Source organism: Eptatretus burgeri, chromosome 1, assembly GCF_056783735.1.
Source record: "Eptatretus burgeri isolate ZD-2024b chromosome 1, Ebu_testis_v1, whole genome shotgun sequence".
NCBI lineage: Eukaryota > Metazoa > Chordata > Myxini > Myxiniformes > Myxinidae > Eptatretus > Eptatretus burgeri.
In genome coordinates this window covers 155,306,990-155,328,230 of record NC_140961.1, presented here as the reverse complement: position 1 = coordinate 155,328,230, position 21,241 = coordinate 155,306,990, and the positions used below count along the sequence as shown (strand labels likewise).

At 38.1% G+C, this 21,241-nt stretch overlaps 1 protein-coding gene across 1 annotated transcript; it reads right to left on the bottom strand.

Moving 5' to 3' along the window:
• Positions 1 to 5,843: 5,843 nt before the first annotated feature.
• On the bottom strand, positions 5,844 to 9,353 carry LOC147035803 (uncharacterized). The gene is made up of 2 exons (XM_085847531.1): positions 7,956 to 9,353; positions 5,844 to 7,858 (listed from the first exon to the last, which is right to left on the bottom strand). Exons 1-2 carry the CDS (start codon positions 8,007 to 8,009, stop codon positions 6,812 to 6,814), a joined length of 1,101 nt encoding a protein of 366 aa, XP_085703657.1. The 5' UTR covers positions 8,010 to 9,353; the 3' UTR covers positions 5,844 to 6,811.
• Between the last annotated feature and the right edge of the window lie 11,888 nt (positions 9,354 to 21,241).

Below are 21,241 nucleotides of genomic sequence, written 5' to 3'. Positions count from 1 at the left end.
GACCAGTTGATGAACATGAAAATAATTAATAAATCTCAATATAAAGACATTTTAACTCATATTAAATAAGATGAGAAGCACAATCCTGAGTTTTAATTTCACAACAAGCGACCACACATCTTCATTCCCATACCCACTACAACTTGACACAACAAAAGAATATGAGGCATCTTTATTGTCCATGGAGACTTATAATACCTTATTTAATATAACCGAGAAAAATGACAAGTTTAGTTATAATCCGGGAAGTGGATACAAAACGATAACAGTCTCACCCGGTGCATACGAGATTTCTCAAATATCTTCCGAAATTGCTCGTCTTATGAAAGAACAGGGTGATGAACCAAAAAATATTGTTATAAACATTCAAAAACATACTTCAAAATCAACGATTAAAGTTAAAAATAACTACAAGGTTGATTTCACAATTGATAATTCATTTAGAGAGTTATTAGGTTTCTCCTCAAAAAAGATTGAAACTAATGGGACGTTTTACAGTGATAATGTCATTCAAATATCCTCAGGAATAAATTCGGTGTTAATTCACTGTGATTTGATTGATGGTGCTTATAATGATGGATTAAAAACAAATACAATATTTTCATTCAGCGCATACTCAACCCCAATTGGTTATAAATTCAATATGGAGCCTAAAAATTTGGTTTATCTACCTGTGTCAGGAAAAACCATACACAGAGTAAATTTTAGGATAACCGACCAAGATAATCGTGTGATCTCTTTTAATGGAGAAGTTATATCCATCAGAATTCACCTACGTGAAGTTTTTCAATAAATAAATACGATGGTTATTGTGAGGAAGCACGAGTTGGGAAAATATAAAATAATTACAGGGGATGGGATGTTCCTTTCCCCGTACTACAAGGGTGAAGGTATGTATCTTGGTAGAGGATACTATAAACCTAAGAGACAAAGGGGTGTCGGACATCAATTTAGAGGAGATGGGATAATTGATACTCTCATGGGTATTGGTTCAACTATTCTTAAACATAAAGACCTAATTGGTTCAACTGCTTCTGCTGTGGGAAATGTAGCAGGTGCTGTAAAGAGTATAAAAGATGCTCAGAAAGAATCTCATAAATTACAAGCAATAAAAGAAATTAAGAAAGGTAAAACTCAGTTGTCCCCCCAAGAACGACAGAAAATAATTCAAATACTTGGATCAGGGTTTCAAAAGTTTTAACATCTTTTTTCCTAAATAAATACAAGTATGGAAGCAATTGATAGTATCTATGATTTGGATGATACTATTATTATCTCAAACTCCACTAAAAAAGAAGATTACTTCAAGGTAAATGCAATAACTGGAACAGACTGGAATACAAATGGTACAAAAAGTTTTGAAATAAATAATCAACAAACCTATTTGAATCTCTCCGAAAGTTTCTTGTTGTGTAAATTTAAATTCACTAAGGCTGGGAATAACACAAACGCTACACTTGTAAATGATTTCTTCTGGAAAATGTTTGATAGTGTGCGATTGTATATTGGAACACAAGAAGTTGAAGCGGTTGATTATGTCTCTGCTGTATCTGAAATGATGAAATTTACACTCTATACATTCAGTGATAGAATGGGAAAGGGGTCTGTCGAAGGTTTTATTCCTGATATGTCAACGGGAACAAACACAGACCCTGGATATATTCAAAGGAAAGGAATGTATAATGATGATACAAAAGCAGAAAATAGTTTTACTGTGGCAGTTCCTCTTAAAGGTATATTTGGATTTTGTGATTATGATAAAGTTCTGTATGGTCTTAAAATTAGATTTCAACTACAAAGGAATGATAATGAAAATAGATTGCTTTTTGGTGTTGGTAATGCTTTTGGTGATCAGAATAAATTTGTAATTGAGGAGATGAGTTGGTATATCAGTGAATATACTCCTAATCTTAAAACAGAAGAGATGTTGAATCGAAGACTTAACTCAAAAAAACCACTCAGTGTATCATACCTCAAAAGAAGATGTCAACACGTTAAACTCAATCAAACTACTTACACGTGGAATTTGGGTGTTCTGGAAGGAAAGCCACGATATCTGTGGATGATTTTTAAAAAGCCAGATGGTGATACTGCGACTGATAAGAATAATGCATTGAGTGATAATGCTAAGGTGAAACAACTTCGCGTTTCTCTAGATGGAACATTTTATCCACGAGATAGATTGGAAATTAATTGGGAAAAAATGATTTTGCTGAAGCATACAAGTCTTACCAAAAGGTGTGTGAAAGTAATGGAAATAAAGAACCTATTTTGGATATGACAGCATTTAAAAGTTTGTATACAATCTATACGTTTGACCTGAGCGCTCAAAAAGAAACTATAAAGTCTAATCGAGTGGATACTTCCCTATACATTGAAAGAGGAGAGAGTGAAGAAGTTGATACATATTGTTTGCTTTTGGAAGAAACAGAATTGCAGATTAATACAGATAATGGTGTGATGATTAGTCTCACATAATTTTTTGTTAAATAAATGAGTGGCAAAGTACCAACTGGGGTATATGTTAATCAAATCAATCTTCATAAACTATCATCTTGTGTTCAAAATCAAAAGCCTTGTACGATTAACGTTAATACAATTCAGAGAAAAGGAGCAGTAAGAATTGATGTTTTGCTCACAAGAGAACAGGTTAAAATCTTGAATGACACTGACTCACTTAAAATTAAAATGACAAAACCAATGTTGAAAAAATATTCAATAAGAGAGACGAGTGGAGGATTTCTCCCATTTCTAATTCCTTTATTTGCTGGTTTAAGTGCGGTTGGAGCATTGACGGGTGGTATTTCAACAGCGGTCAAAACTGCCAACGAAAGGAAGGCTCAACTCCAGGCTCAAAAAGAATTGGAAAGACATAACAAAGAGTTGGAGAAACAAATTAGTGGAAGTGGTGTAATTGTAGATTTTGCTGAAAAACTTGAAGGTCTGCCTGATAAAGCGAGATTGTTAGTTGGAGATATGCTTTCTTCTATAGCACAAGCAGGTGTAAAATTAACGAAAAGAGGTAATGGATTATATCTTTCTAATAAATAAATGAGCATTGATGAGTGGTTGAAAGAATTTGGAAAGAATACAACATCAAATTTACAACTTGCCAAATATTGTAAGAAATTAAAAATTCATAATGTGGTTATTTGTATGAGAGATGAATTAACAAATGTGTCGAAACATACAAAGAATATTATTATGAACTTAGAAGATAATGATGGGAACGGTTCTCATTGGGTTTGTATTTTTAATAGTCAAGACAAATATTATTTTGATAGTTTTGGTCTTCCACCACCTGTTGAAGTCATAAAATTCTTACAGAATGGTGTTTATCAAACATTTCAAGTCCAAGAATTAAATTCCAAGTGTTGTGGTCAATTATGTCTATATGTGTTATTTCAACTCAACAAAAATAAAAAATTTTATGATATTATTTTTAATCTAATATAAATGACTTATGTTGGTAAAGATGGTTCTATCTTTGGTGTATCTCAAGAACTGGATATTGATTTATCAAATTATTACACAAAGGCACAGGCTGAACGACATAAATATAATATAAACAAAAATATTAACATGAAAAATGTTTATAAATTAAAAAATTATCCAAGCCCGACTGACGCGAATGACTTGGTGAGATTAAGCGATTTATCACAATATATATACTTAAATAAAACGGCTGTGTATTCTAAAGATACAGACGTGTTGATATTATCTCCAGGTCATACAGAATTCACAGTTCGAATTAAAATAAATTTTTATAAAGAAGGGCGTATCGTTTGTATGAGAATAGAACAATGGGGGTATGATATGAATGATTTAGGGTATAATTGGTCATTTAAAATTAACCTCGAAGACCTGGAACAATTAAATCAGTCTCGTAAGGAAGAATATTATCCACTTGGTATCGAGAATGAGTTTTGTGGAGCCACGATTAGTAAACAACAAATAAAAGAATTTAATAAGGGTAAATATAATAATGGTTTTGCCCTTGTTTATCTCATGAAAACAGATAGAACAGGATTATATATAATAAGTAAGGAAATACAAAATGATTTAACTATGGGAAGATGGGGAGGTGTTTCGTGCCATAATATTATTCTAACATATATTTCTAATACATAAATGACAGCAAGAAGGCTTCAAGAAAATTATCATTTCTGTGTTCAAGCATACCTTCAAGAAAAGGGTATTCGGTATTTTAATAAATATGTTCTACAACATAAGAATGAGGTATTTTCAATAAAAGATTGGCATTATGCTGATGTTGATAAACCGACAACTTTAGATTTAATTAGAATGTTAAATAATGAAAAAATTATAAGGTTAAGAAAAGGTAAGGCTCTTTTAGAAATTCAAAAGAAATTTTATTGGTATCCTGTTGTAAAAAATTATTTTGGATACAGGAATAACAAGAAATCCTGATGAATATATGTATAATATTCTATGGGGTGTAAACGATTCAAGTATAGTAAGGGATGAGGAAGGAGTTGAAGAAGAGAGGGAAGAGGAGGAAAAGGAGGAGGAGGAGGAGAGAGAAGGAGGAAAGAGAGAAGAGAGAGAGGGAGGAAAGAGAGAGAATGAATAAATATCAAAATATGGAAACCAGTGAGATTCAAAAAGAATAGAGGTATTAAAGAAATTAACTTATCTCACCAGGGAGGAATACAAAGAATTAAAAAGTCTATTTACAATACTTTCGACAAGACTATCGACATCGAGAAGACATGTATTTTAATTCAAGTTTTTTCTTAAATAAATGGAGGAGAGAGTGAAGGCATTTCTAAGGATTCTTTATGTTTTAAAAATTAAGATTCAAATGTGCATGTTGGAAACTAAAAAGGTTTTTGCACTCTGCAGAAATTTTTCTCATAAATAAATGAGTTATTGTCTCAAATGTAAAAAGAAAACTAATACTAAAAATATTTCATATATTAAAAGTAAAAATAACAGGGTTATACAAAAAGGTATATGTTCGGTGTGTGGTTCAAAAATCAATTTATCTCCAAACACAAACTCGGAGGAGATATACAAAAGTTTTTATCAGGAAGTAAATTTACAACTACTGGAATACCAGGGGAATTACATCTTCCAGGGTATTCTTTCTGTGGTCCAGGCACAAACTTGGATAAAAGATTAGATGAGGCAGACAATCCTAAATCCTGGAGTAAACCAATCAATAGAGTTGATGAAGTGTGCATGAGACACGATATTGATTATGGGAATACCACAACGTTGGAAGAAAAGCATGAAGCCGATAGAGAAATGTTATATAATTTGTCTCTGATACAAAATCCAACCTTGAGAGAAAAAGTTGATAGGTTCATCGTGAAGAAGATGATTAGTGCTAAATTGAAACTTGGACTTGGAAATTCAAAAACTTATAGGCTCTAATGATGCCATTAAGACTGAAGAGCAATTAGCTGATGAATTACATAAACCAATATTCACAAAGTTTCAGAGAAGGAAAGTTTATTCCAAGGAAGTTGATTATATCTGGTCTGCTGATTTGATTGAACTCAATAATGATAAGGGGTACAAGTATGCTTTAACCGTTATTGATTTGAGGAGTAGATATGCGTGGGTTGTCCCTTTAAAAACAAAACAGGTAATACTCTTATGTTAGCTTTTCAACAGATATTTAATAAAAGTAAGAGAAAACCTAAGAAATTGTGGACTGATGAGGGTAGAGAGTTTTATAACAAGACATTTATGAATTTTTTAAAAAATAACAGTATTACATTATACAGTACCTTTAATGAAGGGAAGGCAGTTGTTGTTGAACGTTTTAATCGTACCTTAAAAGAGAGACTATATAAAAAATTCACACAACTCGGTTCACAACAATGGTTATCTTTTATTCAGGATATTGTGGATAAGTATAATGACACGATTCACACGTCAACGAATATGAAGCCATCAGAAACATTTACAAAATTAAAATATGAAAAAGAGATTAATGTCAGAAAACCTAAGTTCAAAGTTGGTGATATCGTAAGAATATATAGGTGGAAATCTCATTTTGAAAAGGGTTTTACTGAACGATGGACGAAAGAACTTTTTAAAATTGTTGATGTAATAGATACAGTTCCTTGGACTTATAAAATATATGATTTGGAAGGGGAAGAGATTTTAGGTTCATTTTATTCACAGGAATTACAAAAGACAAAACTAAGCATATAATACACCTTTGTGGACACTAGAGGGACAAGTCCGAGGTGTATTACAGTATATAATGTGTGTCAAGGGGGACGTTCTTAGATCTGTGAACCCCAAACACAGAATCCTCAACTGAATAGTCAAGGCTTAACTTTTGTTTGTGTGTGTGTGTGCAATGGGAGCAATAGGTTGGCGCTTCACTCCCTCCTACTATACACCGTTGTGGACACTCGAGGGCCAAGTCCGAGGTGTATAACAGTATATAATGTGTGTCAAGGGGGACGTTCTTAGATCTGTGAACCCCAAACACAGAATCCTCAACTGAATAGTCAAGGCTTAACTTTTGTTTGTTGATGTGTATGTGTGTGTGTCCCAACCCTCACATTCAAAATCTCAACCCCAACCCTCACATTCAAAATCTCAACCCCAACTCAATCCTCGCCCAACACAATGTCTTTTTCAAAATGAGATTTCCACCTATATATATATATTTTTACGTTTTTTTTTTTTCTTCTTCCAATTCTGTCTTTTAAGGCTTTCAGGTTTGATGACGTAGAAAGGGGGAGTAAGCCTGCACTTTCTTCCCAGAACTTTCTTGATCTTGCTCCCATCAAGCACCATCCGACAAAGAACTACATCGATAGGTTTAGATCCCAAAGAGTGATAGCAACTCCAAAAGTCTCCAAAATATAAATAAATAAAATAATAATAATAATAATAAATAAATAAATAAATAAATAAAAGCCCCCAAAAAAAGTTTCAAGTGTCCAACATAAACCCAACTTTCCAAGTCTTCAAGGTATAACCACATTCCCGTTGAGTTTCCAAGATATGTATCACATTGTGAGTTATCAATCCAGAACCCACATTTCAAGTATTCAAAGTAAAACCAACTTACAAAGTCTCTTAAGGATAACTCATTTACTGATTTTTTCAAAATTTGTGAGTCTCCAAGGTAGGCCCCATATTTAGAACCATCTTGGCAGAACCCTTTTCCTGAGTCTCCAAGGTAGTTATTAAAACCATCAAGGCAGAACTCATTTACTGATTTTTTCAAAATTTGTGAGTCTCCAAGGTAGGCCCCATATTTAGAACCATCTTGGCAGAACCCTTTTCCTGAGTCTCCAAGGTAGTTATTAAAACCATCAAGGCAGAACTCATTTCTTGATTTTTTCAAAATTTGTGAGTCTCCAAGGTAGGCCCCATATTTAGAACCATCTTGGCAGAACCCTTTTCCTGAGTCTCCAAGGTAGTTATTAAAACCATCAAGGCAGAACTCATTTACTGATTTTTTCAAAATTTGTGAGTCTCCAAGGTAGGCCCCATATTTAGAACCATCTTGGCAGAACCCTTTTCCTGAGTCTCCAAGGTAGTTATTAAAACCATCAAGGCAGAACTCATTTACTGATTTTTTCAAAATTTGTGAGTCTCCAAGGTAAAACTTGTATTCTGGCTCATCAAGGTATAACTTGTTCAGTGGGTATTGTCTTGATAACTCACAATGAGTACTATTGCTGTAAAACTCTTTTTCAGGATTTTGCTGGTCTCCAAGGTATAACTCTTTGGTTGGGTCATCAAGGACGAACTCGTTCTGTGGGTCTTGGTCGCTCATAAGGTCTTCAACCAAGCCAACAATTTCGCCCCAAGTTGTAGCAAAAGCAGTATTTTCATTTCGTATTTCAGACACAATTTCCTGTGAGAGAAAATAATAATGTATTAATTAAGTTATTTAATTATTAAATGAGTATGCTTCAATCAAAGTTTGAAAATAGGAAAATAAAAAATCTTACCTCAATAGATAAGAGGTTTGAATCCAGTTCATCAACTTGAAGGTTTAGTTCCATAGAAGACAGAGAGTTCCAAGGAACACCAAAGTCATCCCACTCAAGGTCTTCAACCAAGCCAACAATTTCCCCCAAGTTGTAGCAAAAGCAGTATTTTCATTTCGTATTTCAGACACAATTTCCTGTGAGAGAAAATAATAATGTATTAATTAAGTTATTTAATTATTAAATGAGTATGCTTCAATCAAAGTTTGAAAATAGGAAAATAAAAAATCTTACCTCAATAGATAAGAGGTTTGAATCCAGTTCATCAACTTGAAGGTTTAGTTCCATAGAAGACAGAGAGTTTGAGACAAGCACACAGAACACCATTGCCAGCAAGAACAAATGTTTAAAATGGAGCCTGGGTTTGAAGCTTTTATAGAGAAAGACTGGTGGGTGTGGTTTCCTTTGGAAATTCCCTGGGCAAGCCTAGGCAAGCCTTCATTGGGAAATTTTTCAAAACCATAACATCCTGTAATTTTCTAGTGATTTCTTTGTGAGTCAGAGATGAACTGGAAATGATGTAAGAGTGGGCGGGGCTTAGCAAAAGTAGGCGGAGCTTAGGAAAAGTGGGCGTGGCTTAGAAAAAATACCTTATGAAAAGTGGGCGGAGCTTAGCAAAAGTGGGCGGGGCTTAGGAAAAGTGGGCGTGGCTTAGAAAAAATACCTTATGAAAAGTGGGCGGAGCTTAGCAAAAGTGGGCGGGGCTTAGGAAAAGTGGGCGTGGCTTAGAAAAATACCTTATGAAAAGTGGGCGGAGCTTAGCAAAAGTGGGCGGAGCTTAGGAAAAGTGGGCGTGGCTTAGAAAAAATACCTTATGAAAAGTGGGCGGAGCTTAGCAAAAGTGGGCGGGGCTTAGCAAAAGTGGGCGGGGCTTAAAGAAAAGTGGGCGGGGCTTATTGAATACCTTGTGGAAAGTGGGCGGGGCTTAACAAAAGTGGGCGGGGCTTAAAGAAAAGTGGGCGGGGCTTAACAAAAAATAACCTGTGGCTCAGGAGGTGGTCAAACAAGAGCATTAAGAGAAGTTTATCATTTCGTAATGGCACAAATGGGGTATCTTAAAAAATATAAAGATTCAAATGTTTTGTTTGTCAATATTTTAGATGGGGATTATTGTGCAAAGAAAATTAAACTATTGAAGGAATTTGAGAATGAACAAATCTTTATAGGTTCAATGAGTGAGCTGTTCAACCCCCAGGTGTTCAATTCAATGAGGTTCAACCTCCAAGTTAAAAGGGGAGACAAATAAATATACCTTGGGATAAAAAGGGGATTTATTTTTAGGGAAAAAAAATATAAATCGCTGAAAATCCCCCATTCATTTACATGGGGAAAAGTGAGCCAGAATCAGTATTCTTACCCTACTGACATGGATGTATTATGAGTTGGTGAAGTAGTGACAACACAGGAAACTGTGAATGGTTGGGAGGTTGTTTGAAGGCTTGGATTGTGCAGAGGATTGATGCCTTCTGGTTTAGACGGGGTAGGTGAAGACTTTGTTTTGGGAGATGGATGCTGAGGACTTGGGGTTTGTGACAGGTTTGAAGGTTGAGGGTTTGAAGACATATTTTGCATTCCATGGAATTTCCATGGCTCCCTGCTTGTATTATATTGTTATTGTATTTCTATTTTATTCTCTCCCTAATATTGATTTCCTTCATTGTTCAATGAAAATTCCAGTTGTTGTACTATTTGAAGAAGGTCACTTTCAAAGTTAATAAAGGAGAAACGTTTTTCTTTGATCAAAATGGAGATCCTCCAGCAGTATATGAGATTGTGAACTGGCAACAAAACACTGAAGGTGGTTTGGATTTTAAATTTGTTGGTATTTTTGATTCATCTTATCCACAAGAGAAGCAGCTTCGTGTTGTTTCAAGTGAATTTGTGTGGAATGATGGCACACCAAAGGTAAGAGTAAATTTCTTTAACATTAAGGAACGTTAAATTTCCAGTTTTATAGCTGTTGAATCCTTGTAAGTGACAAATGAGGAGTTCACACTAATTGTCTTTTAATAATGTCCTGTTGAATATCTGCCAGCATGGAGCTCTGAGACAGAGGTTCATGACCTCCGCAATTGGCCGGAACGATGATGGAGGTTACTGCATTCATGATTTATCCTGCTTACAAAAACCCTGAGATCGTTCTAATGAAGCCATCGCCTGCAATAATTTGCACACAAATGGAGGCAGAAGGCGGGAAGATGTTTCTATATAATTGAAATAATACTGGAAAAAGTAGGGACAACACACTGAATAAATAAACGGAACAAACAAAGCAGTTGACAGACAAACGGGAATGAAAGGAACACACAATACCATGTATAATTAAAATAAATAACCCACGATTGCAGTAAAATACGGAATCAAACAACAAATGGAGCAGGCGATAAATTGAGACAAACACGAGCTATTGTTGCTGTACATGATGATGTGGTCATTCTGATGGCTATCGCATAGAATGACGTGTGGCTTGGGATGGCATTGGAAGGATGTCACACTTAGCCCGGTGTTGGCTTCATGGTTCGGGTGCCGGGCTTGGGATCCCAGGGTCTTGAGTTCAAATCCCGCTTGGCCATTGAATTAATACCAGGTGGGGATGACTCAGCTTGTCATCCTTCTGAGATCGACAAAATGAGTGTCAGCTTGCTGGGATGTTTGAGCCATTAGATTATCCTGTGTTTGAGTGACGACCCATCCTATATTGTGCCCAATAGCCCAGGAGACATCCTCAGCAGAACCAACACTCTATAAAGAGTATGGTCCCAATGGATGAATGGATGGATGGATGGGGTCAAAATGAGAAGGCCAAAACGGGGAGAGCGTGTGCATGCACCTGCAACAGTTCTTATCATCTCTCCAGACTGTGCACAACTGGTCTCTATTGGCCACTCCACAGGAGAAGGTTGGGCCTTGACCATAGCACCTGCACCACCCCCATGTAGAACCTCCAGGAAACACATGAGGCTGCAAATCTCACTGTCTTTTGCGATTCCTCAGCAGAATTGCCATACCTGCTCATGGTGCTTTCAGAGCATCAACTATATCCCATAAAGCACATTAATAGTGTTACTCCAGTGCATTTCTGTCGACATAAGTCCTCAACCTTGTTTCACCTGTTACATCAAGTTTTACACAATACAGCCATAACCTATTTTGGTTTAAGGATTACACTCACTGCCTCCTCAGTGTCCTACAATTTGACACCTCTCACAGTTTCTCTGATGCAGGTGAAAATCTAAGCTCCTAAATTCACATGGTCCATACTATTCTAAGCAGCATTTATCTTTGGATTCCCTTTCCTCTCCCACGGAACAACAACATTTAATTTTATGCCTCCACTGATGAAATCGCTGAAGGCATTATGTTTTCGGGTTTACCCTCCGTGCATCCTTCCGACCATGCCAACTCTCGTTATTGCGATATCTAAAGAACTGCGAAGTGGATTTTGTTCAAACTTGGTAGCAATATATATTGTGACAAAAAGATGATGTAATTTGATTTTGGGGTTAAAATCTCAAAGGTCAGAGGTCATGTTCAGTAAAATTATGTTAATGTGCTAACTTGTGAACCAGTGATGGGATTTTGACCAAACTTGGAACAAGTATACAGGACGATGCAAAGATGAACTGACTAGATGACAGCATCAAAAGGACAAAGGTCAAAGTCTCTGATAGGTTTTCGTTACCTCGATAATTTAATCATGGTTGAAGGGATACAAGTCAAACTTGGTACAAGTATGTATAATGATGTGTTCATAAACTGATTCGATTATGTGGTCAAGAGATCAAAGGTAATGTCAGGTAAAAATGTGATATTTGAGAACAGCTGAAGGAATTAAAATCACATTTGGTACAAGTATGTATGATGATGTAATATCGTGGGTGGAGGTGTATCTGTCGATGTCACGACCTCAAAGTGTCCCGTTGCAGTTAATCTTTATATTCAATGAATTTTGTGTTTTTTTTTAAGGTTCCGAGCTCTTTGTGCAGCAATTCCTGCCAACCTGGAACACGAAAGGCTACCCAGATTGGAAAGCCATTATGTTGTCATGATTGCATCGCTTGTCCACAAGTGCAATTCTCCAATGAGACAGGTAAAATTAACATGGTGATCAATGGAATTTTAAAAAGGCAACATTTAAATTTTAATTTAAAAAAAGTCAATTGATGATATATATTTAAGGTATTTGTTCCATTTTGTACTAATTATAGTGGCTAATATTTTGTCATTTTGTTTTGTAGAATTGCAATTTTTATTTCAGGTCTTGTGCATTGTAATATGAACGTGGAAATTAATTTTCATGGAGCCATGTGGAAATGTGTGGAACTGAACCTTGTTATTCCCATTGGTTTCTATCAGATCTCCATTGCATTTCAGCTGATACAGGATAGGTGTGTGTATGTGGTCAGGTCGATACAAGCTTCCAACCACATACAGCACTGAACTTTTCAATAGATCAAAACAATTAGTCACATATATGCCTACACCAGGAGCTACATTTCGCAGATTAAAACAAGTTTTCTTTAAGATCATAAAACGACACCAAATAGAATTAGTGAAATACAATATAAATAGTAAAAATATTATTAATGAGATATTAATTTTAAAACTATATATATATATATATATATATATATATATATATATATATATATATATATATATATATATATATATATATATATATATATATAATGTGTGGTTGGAGTTTTAACCTTGTGATAATAGTACATTAAATCCTCGAGCGAATAGAAAAGTTTGATTGTTGATGTTGCATTGATGGGTTGACCGACTGCATGAATGGAACTAAGGTTGTGGATCAATTGATGTAGGTAATCTACTGAAGTGGATCCGTGACCAAGGGTGCAGATATGTATGGATGTTATATAACAAAACAAATATGAACAAAATCGTCTTGGAGTGTTATCTGCTCTGGGAAAATGTTGCAGTGGCCATTCCCTGAAGCAGTTAGCTGCTCACAGCACAAACAATTATCTGCAAACACCAAACACCATTCACCATGGCACTTCCTTTCTCACGTAGAACATCCTTGAATCAAACCTTTTACCGCCCCCCCCCCCCTCTTGGTTCTGCTCGTCCAGGCTCAAAATTGTGGTGGTTTTGTTTTTTAATAGAAATTCCATAGAAATAGAAATAGAAATAACACTAAATGTTAGAGCTGTGGGTCCATTCCTGTTGCCCAGTTTGAGTCCCATGGGTCATGTCGTAATAACCTCAAATACCAATTAAGTCCATAGCTCTGAGCAAGTTCCTGAGCTTGTTTACAGGACTCTTCTGGCCACATAATTAACCGTGAGCCACGAGCAACATTTTATTTAATCAGAGCAAACATGAGGGATGGTCTAAAGCAGTTTGAACCATACTCCAACTATTAATCTGAAACTTGCCTATCCCACCAATGGAAGCAGCCAGGACATGTGGAATTCACCCTGAAACCAGGTATCTATTATAATAAGTGTGTGTGGGTGTCTCCTCCATAACTACGAAACCATGAAATCTCGCACCCATAAACTTTGAATGCATACTGAGGGAACACCAAGGGAATACATGAGTGAAAATTGTGTTTGGATTAATTAAAACCCCTTTTGAAGAAAATTAACGGCCTTATTTAATTGTCCTTTATCAAGGTGTCATCCTTGGTCAGCCCTGTATCAGCCAGCTGGCTGCTGGGGTCTGAAATCACCATTTTGTTCGCTCAAGTCAAACATGTCTTGCTTTGGAAACATAATCTACTCTCATGGACTAATTAAAGTATATAATCAAAATGTTATATCCGATTTGAAAATCGGATTTGATGGAATAAACAGGTGTCAAAATCTTGAATGAAATATGAAATTTTTAACAAATTAGCGATTTTTATTTATTTATTTTTATTTTTTAATAATTAAGTGTATTTATTTAAGAAGAGCATTAGGCTGAATTTTTTTTTCTACTGTTTGGACGATTACATTGAGTGAAGAATAGATAAAGGAATGTGCAGGAAGTGAACTTCATTTAGTTCACCCCAAAAATGCCCTGGTATGCTGCCTACCCTCCCCTCCCCTCATGCTGCCTTTGCACCCCCCTCACACTGCCTTCCCCCTCCCCTCACACTGCCTTCCTCCTTGCCCTTGCGCTGCCTTCCTCACACTGCCTCCCCCCTCCCCTCACACTGCCCGCCTCCCCCCTCCCCATGCACTGCCTTCCTCCCTCCCCTCATGCTGCCTTCCTCCCTCCCCTCATGCTGCCTCCCCTCTCCTCTCATGCTGCCTCCCAATCCCCTCACAATGCCTTTTCCTCTCCTCATGCTTCGTCCCCCTCCCATCACGCAGCCTCCCCTCACCTTGCAGTGCCTCCCCCCAACTCAAACTACCTATCCGTGCCCTCGTGCTGCCTCCCCTTCCCCTTGTGCTGCCTCCACTCCCATCACACTGCCTCTCCCTCCCCTCGCACTGCCTCTCCCTCCCCTCGCGCTGCCTCTCCTCCCCCTCATGCTGCCTCTTCCTCCCTTCTCACTGCCTCCCACCCTCTCACTGCCTCCCCCCCTCATACTGCCTCTCCCTCCCCTCATGATGCTTTCCCATTCCTTGTCCTTTCCCTCATGCTACCACCCCCCATTGCACTGCCTTCCCTTCCTCTCCCCTCATACTTTCCTCCTGCTAAACCCCCTCCTCCACCATACAACTCTCCAGATGTCGTGGAGAGGAAGGACAGTCACAGTAATGCGAATTGGACAAATGGAAACATTTTTTTTAAATAGCAGTCTGAACTGGTGCTCGGATCAATTCAATTTTTATGAAGCAATGGATGTCTGAGAGGTACGCTTGCGTGCTCTAAGCTGTCTCGCCTGTGTTTGAATCCCGACCCAGCCCTAAACCGTCATCCTGTTGTTTCACAGGCAGGGTGATTCACCAATGTGTGTGCTGTCTCTCGAATGGACGTTAAACTGGGCCTCACATCTGCCGGAATACCCCCCCTCCTCCTCTCTCCTCTCCCCTCTCTCTCACACTCCTCTCCTTCTCTCCGACCCATTTACCTCTCTCCCTCTCCACCTTGCCTCTGTCCTCTCTCCCTCTGTCTTCTCTTCCTCTGTCCTCCCCCTCTTCCCCTCACCCCATAATATTCCCAGCATTGAAGTGACGGGTTGTATTCGCTAGTCTACAATAGTGTGTGTGTGCGTGCGTGCGTGCGTGTGTCCGTGCGTATGTGTGTGCCCTCCATCACTTCAACTTGAAAGCCACAAAACCTATCATCCTGAAACTTTGCATGCAAACTGAGGGAACTCCAAGGAGTAATGAATGTAAATTGGGTGTTTGGGTTAATTTAAACACCCCTTTTTAAGATAATTAATTATCGGCCTTATTTAATTATCCATTGTCAAAGCTCATCCTTTGTCACCTCGCTGTCCCTTGCTGGTGTCTTAATTCACCATTGTTTTTGGCTTGCTAAACAGAGCCTTGACTTTGAACAGGCCGCAATGCTTTCTTAAAGATAGTTTTTATTTCACTTTCCTCACTCGTATTATTGAATGCTTGATCATCATACCCATGAATCACTGGATACATATGAATGCTTATGTGTTTGAGGATTTATTTCATTTCCGCACATGCCATAACGTCTAGAATCTCTTAAACTGAGCCAAATTACAAAATTTCAACTCTAGAAGTGAACTTAGCAGCAGTTTCCACTGCTAAAGAGGGTTCATTTCTCAAATTTGTACATAGTTTGACCTTTTGGGCATCTCCGGGAGGTGTTTAATATTATGGATCAGCGATCGCTAATCCCTTGCCAAAGGAAGACATGACCTCATGCATAAGAAACCGAGAACCAAGTATATTATCAATGATTAAAACAAATTATTTTTCAATAAAATATGAAGTATAATCTTTCGTTCTTGTATCTGACCAGTTCACTTGTTGCTCGGCCTGCAAACTGTGTGTGACCCACAGGACTATTCAAAATGGTGGTCATGTGCTCAGGTGCTGCTACTCATGTCTGACTAAAAATCTAAAAATAAACACTTCCCACATAGGATCCCATGACATCCTCTCATACCTCATGCTGAAATCCTTTCATTATCACTTTTGGACCAGAGCTGTATGAACATTTCTGTAGTACCTTATAGTTACCTAAAAATTATCAGTAAACTTGTTTCACTTGACAACGAAAAAAATCATTATTTTGTTTTAGATTCTCAAGAATGCTTCCAATGCCCCAAATACTTTTGGCCAACTAAACATTGGGATGCTTGTGTACCTATGGCTGAAGAATTTCTACTTTTATATGATCCAGTGACGATCACTCTGTTGGTCCTTTCACTCATTGGGATATTATTGGTGTCTGTGGTTGTAGTGATGATGTACACACAACGTGAACTCCCTTTGATGAATGATGAAAATTTGAAAGTGAATCTCCTTCTCCTTATGGCATTAGGAGGATCCTTTGGGAGTGCTTTGGTTTTTATTGGGAAGCCAACAGATAACGTGTGCAGCTTACGGGAAACGATTCCCTGTGTCATGCTTTCATTGGCCATAACCTGCATGCTGGCTAAATGTGCAAGAATTGGATTTGCTTTAGAAGGTATTGTTTGAATGTTGCTTTTTGTTAAAACTGTATAATAGGAAACCATTTTATTTATTAAACTCATGTCACAATTTCAGGATTATATTGATAAATGTTGTTGATATGCAGAATAGGAGATTTAAAAAGAACAAACATGTTCAAAACAAATATACAAGGTGCAGTGGCCCTAGAGTCCTGCCCCAGAGGGTAATGGCAATGTAAAAAAAAATTCCATTTCAAAATAATTCCGTTATAGGTTTATTCATCCATTTTTCACCACTTTTACTCACTACATGTTATTCATGAAATTCTTACCCTGCACAGTCTTGAGAATAGAAGGACTTGGTGCAAGCCAAATCTTCTGTTTCGTTCAGGTTTTTTTTTTTCCTTTGATCCAATGTGGTGCCAGACCAGTGACTGATGATGTCACTTTTATAAAATTTTATTTCTCATGGGTACTTGATCAATTAGTTAATGTTGCATTGATCAGTTGGTTGTTTCAACAATTGCAGAGAATTTGTTTTTCATACTGACCAGATCAAGCATTGCACTTGTCAAATTATTACATCACAATGAAGGAACTGATGACATCATCATAAACATACCTTATTCCGCATGGAGAGTACTTGACAATGAGCCATGATTAAAAAAAATTCCATTGAGCATTTTCCGAGATATCGAGGTGCAAAATTTTTCAGTTTTTCCAAGATGGCGCCCATACCACGTGACCTATAGCGTCATAATTAGGACTGAAAAATTATCCCGGAGGAGGTGCATCTCTTTGCAGAAATTCTTGTCAATCAGACGAACAGTTACTGCGAATTTTGCTTTTTTTCAAAATGCAGACACGTACGTACATATGCACGTACATACGGCACACGTAGGATTCCGATCCCTTCATCCTGCTCTTCACTTCGCAAGTGTAGGGTAACAAATTATATTGACATCAATTGAACAGACAACTGACAATGTGTAATTGAAGGAAATTTTCAAACTGAGCTCCTTCTAATCAGAATTTCTGCTGTTGCCTCCTGAACGAGGACCTGAACATGTCGGATGACAAATTGCACTTTTTCTTGCGGAGTGTACACTGTTGCATGTTTGGCTCCACCATTTGTAAAATGAAATGCCTTGTGGGACTTTTGTGTCATCACAGACTGAAACAAAACAGAAAGCCGAGAATTAATCATACAGTATTTTCTGGCATTACTCGATGGGGCAGGATTTTTGGACCACCCTGGATAACATGCACACTGTTACTTTGAGATTGTTACCTGTGGGAATGAATGCGTTTTTCTCTGTTGTTGATCCTCTGCCTGAGAAGTATTGGAAATACCATTTAATCTCTTGTCATTCAGAGAAGATCTGTGGTAAAAGGATCGATACCCTGCTGTTTGACAGTGGGCAACTAATCCAGATTGCCATTGTTACTTCTGCCACTGAAGGTGGAAGGAGGTTCTGTTTTCACCCCTGTTTATCCATTTGTTTGTCTTTGTTTGTTTTCTTTGTTTTTGTGTATGATATCTCAAAAAGTTGTTGACAGATTCTGATTAAATTTTGTGGACAGGTTGTTTGTGTGACAAGGATGAACTGATTAGATTTTGATGAAGATACGGATCTGGATCCGGATCGATAATTTCTTTTTTTAGTGATGCTTCACCATTGAGAGATGGGGCTGAATTGATAAGTCGCATGATATCTCAAAGCGTTATAGACAGATTCGGATGAAACTTGGTGGAATGGTTGGGTGTGTCACAAGGAGGAATTGATTCGATTTTTGTGAAGATCCAGTTTCGAGATTTTTTTGTTAATTCTTAAAGTGATTCTTCACCTTTGAGAGATTGTGCCAAAAACGATATATAGCAAGATATTTCAAAAAAGTTTTGGGCCCGATATGTTCTCATGGATCAGGCATTGTGTGGCAGAGGTATGCGCTCTACCAAGTGCCCTTCTCATTTCAGGGATGTAATAAGATGGAGTAACTCTTTAAATATCTCTCTCGATATCTATCTCACGATCTATCTCTTCCCCTGGCTGTGCTGCTGCCAGCCCGCAGGCAAAAGGTAACCACATTAATCATTGTGCAATCGACGGTGCCATTAAGCAACGCACTGTCATAAAGGGAGGAGAGGGGGAGAATAGTAAGAGGGAGGAGAGCTGTAGGCAATGAGGGTTGTTGAATGTTGATGACAGATTGCAGAAGAGCTAGGGGAGAGTGTCGGATGGGGATGACAAAGGGCGAGGTGGTGAAGGTATGAGTAGCAGTAGGTAGTAATAAGAAAGGGGGCAAAGGTTCGTGAGAGATTGGAGGAGGTGGATGAATGAGCTGGAATAGAGAGTTTGGGGGATTGAGGCAGCTTTGTGGATTTGAAGGGGAGCAGAAGGGAGTCAGGTGGGAAATTTTAAAGTGAGGGGTGGGGGTGGGAAAATTGAGGGGGGATAATTGATGGAGAAATGTGTAGGGAGAGATTTTGAGAAAGGTGAGGGGAATCTTGGAGGGGGAGAGAGAGAGAGAGAGAAGTTTGCTTTGAAAAGGGAGGAGACAGTTGATTTGTGAGGGAGGGGTGAGAATTAAGCTTTGAGGGCAATGGGAGACAATACGAGCAGGCACGGCCATGGGGGAGGAGGGAGAAGGGAGGTGTGCGGAGAGAGGGAGAATGAGACAGGATAGTGGTATGATTGAGGTGGGAGCGGGCAGGGGGAGCAACATTTGAGGGGGTGGGAAGAGGGGGAGATGTGATGATAGAAAAGAGAGAGCATGTTTGAGTTATTGAGTAATGTGCTGACTGAGAATTTGAGACATTTGTTAGGTTGAAACAGAGCCCACAGATATTTGAAAACCATGCAGTTTTGGATTCCAGAGGAGGAGTTGTTAGCAAAGCAGAGGACAATGGAGAGATGCTCAGATTGGGTGCAAGATTGGAGGAGTAAGGAGGGGGAATAACAGAGAAGGAGTTATAAGGAGGTAGATTTAAGGAGGTGGGATGAATTTGCTCTGAAGTTGGAAAATTAATAATGGAAGATGATCAAATTTTGCAAAATGGGGATTTTTAATATTTGAAAGTCAGAGATTCATTTAAATACATTGGAAAATTGATGGAGTGCAGAAGAGTTGACACAGTGGAGAAAGGAAGCTTTGTAACAGATGGAATTTTTAGACATGGGATGAAAGAAAGGTCAAATTGAACAAAATATTTTGAAGAAGAAGAACCAGGCAGAGAGGGGAAGTTGAAGCATTGTAAGAGACTGTTATTATTTATTTTGGAAGATGAGGAAAGAGGAGGGAAGAGTTAAGGAGAAGTTTGAAGAAAAGGTCGTGAAGGTGTGTGGTGAATACCTTCACAATCAGTGGGAGTGCCAGGGAATAGAAGGAAGAAGAAGAAGAGTTGGCATAGGAAGTCATGTGGTTACGTAGGGTATAAGGTGAGAAGGGAAAATCTGTTTTGTTGTTGTATTTTTTGCATATTTGAAGTCATGAAAACAGAGGGTATAGTTGTGATTGATAGAAGGAGGGTGGAACAAAAGTGGAGAAAATACAAATAAACACAATCGTGCACATCGACTGTAAGACAGGTAGGCCTCAGCAAAACCCGATATGAAAAGACAGGTGAATACTCACCAAATTAGCACAAGTTTTGTCACAAAACTGAACTAGGAACACACAGTAAACAGGAAGGCAACAAAAGACACAGTCAAAACACGACAAACAACAATGGGAAACATCTTTGAGAAAGTCGGCAGAGACCCCTGGAGAGATCCAACCTTCACTCAAAAACCAGAACCGGAAGTCCACAAGTGTCTTATTGTTTCTGTTTACACCAAATGTATGTTTATATTTGGGAATGAAAGTCTTTCTGCAATCTGACATGTACTGCAATGTTTAATGATATGAGCAGAGTACCCGCCCGATGGGTAATCTTCTTCCAAGCATGCAACAAGTTCTTCTGACACATAACTTTATTTGGGTGGTGTGGAGGCAACTGAGAGCTATGTGCAGGCAAAAAAAAAAACCCATGAAGTTATGTGAATGAAGGAAAAACATGCCTACTGCTTATTATTCAAAACACCTCACTGCACTGTAAAACATGGAGACATTGATACTGTACTGTAAATGGTGAAGACTTCTTATATCCTCCCCCAGCTGGAGGTGGTGCTATACGATACACATTTACATTGGGAATTTGTGCCCCAACCTCTTCCTCCAAGACCCCCGGCAAAGATAAAAACACCTCCATGCACTAAAGAGGGTCATGCTGATCCTTTGTTGCAAGTCTGGATGGAGTAGTGGCGTGACAAACACACAAACACAGGTCCGTGAATTACGGTGAGAATAAGGCAAGAAAGGGGGAAATGATTGTGAATTTGACGTTCCATCTTTACTTACATTTGATATTTTTCTCTACAAACGGGAACAGAAACAAAGTAGGCGTGATAGGCCGAATGGCCTTCTCATGTACCAACCTTCCCTTTGTATCTTTGTGTAATGTTGCTAATAATGGGGAGAATTGGGAAGGGAAGGACAGTGAGTTGGGGGTGCAGGTGCATCGAGTTGGAAGAGGGAGATTGAGACATTGGGAAGGGGTGGGGGGATTGAGGATTTGGGGTTGGTTTGCGGATTTAGATCTTGGGGGTTGAGGAAGTTGACCACTTGAAAAATAATGGGTTCGGGGATAACATAATCGGCTTGG

What these genes read in the sequence shown, in the direction of transcription:
- LOC147035803 (XM_085847531.1), bottom strand. Translation starts at nt 8,009, where the DNA reads ATGGAACTAAACCTTCAAGTTGATGAACTGGATTCAAACCTCTTATCT. An exon ending in CAAACCTCTTATCTATTGAG is followed by an intron (nt 7,859 to 7,955) that starts GTAAGATTTTTT and finishes TTTCTCTCACAG; the next exon opens with GAAATTGTGTCTGAAATACG.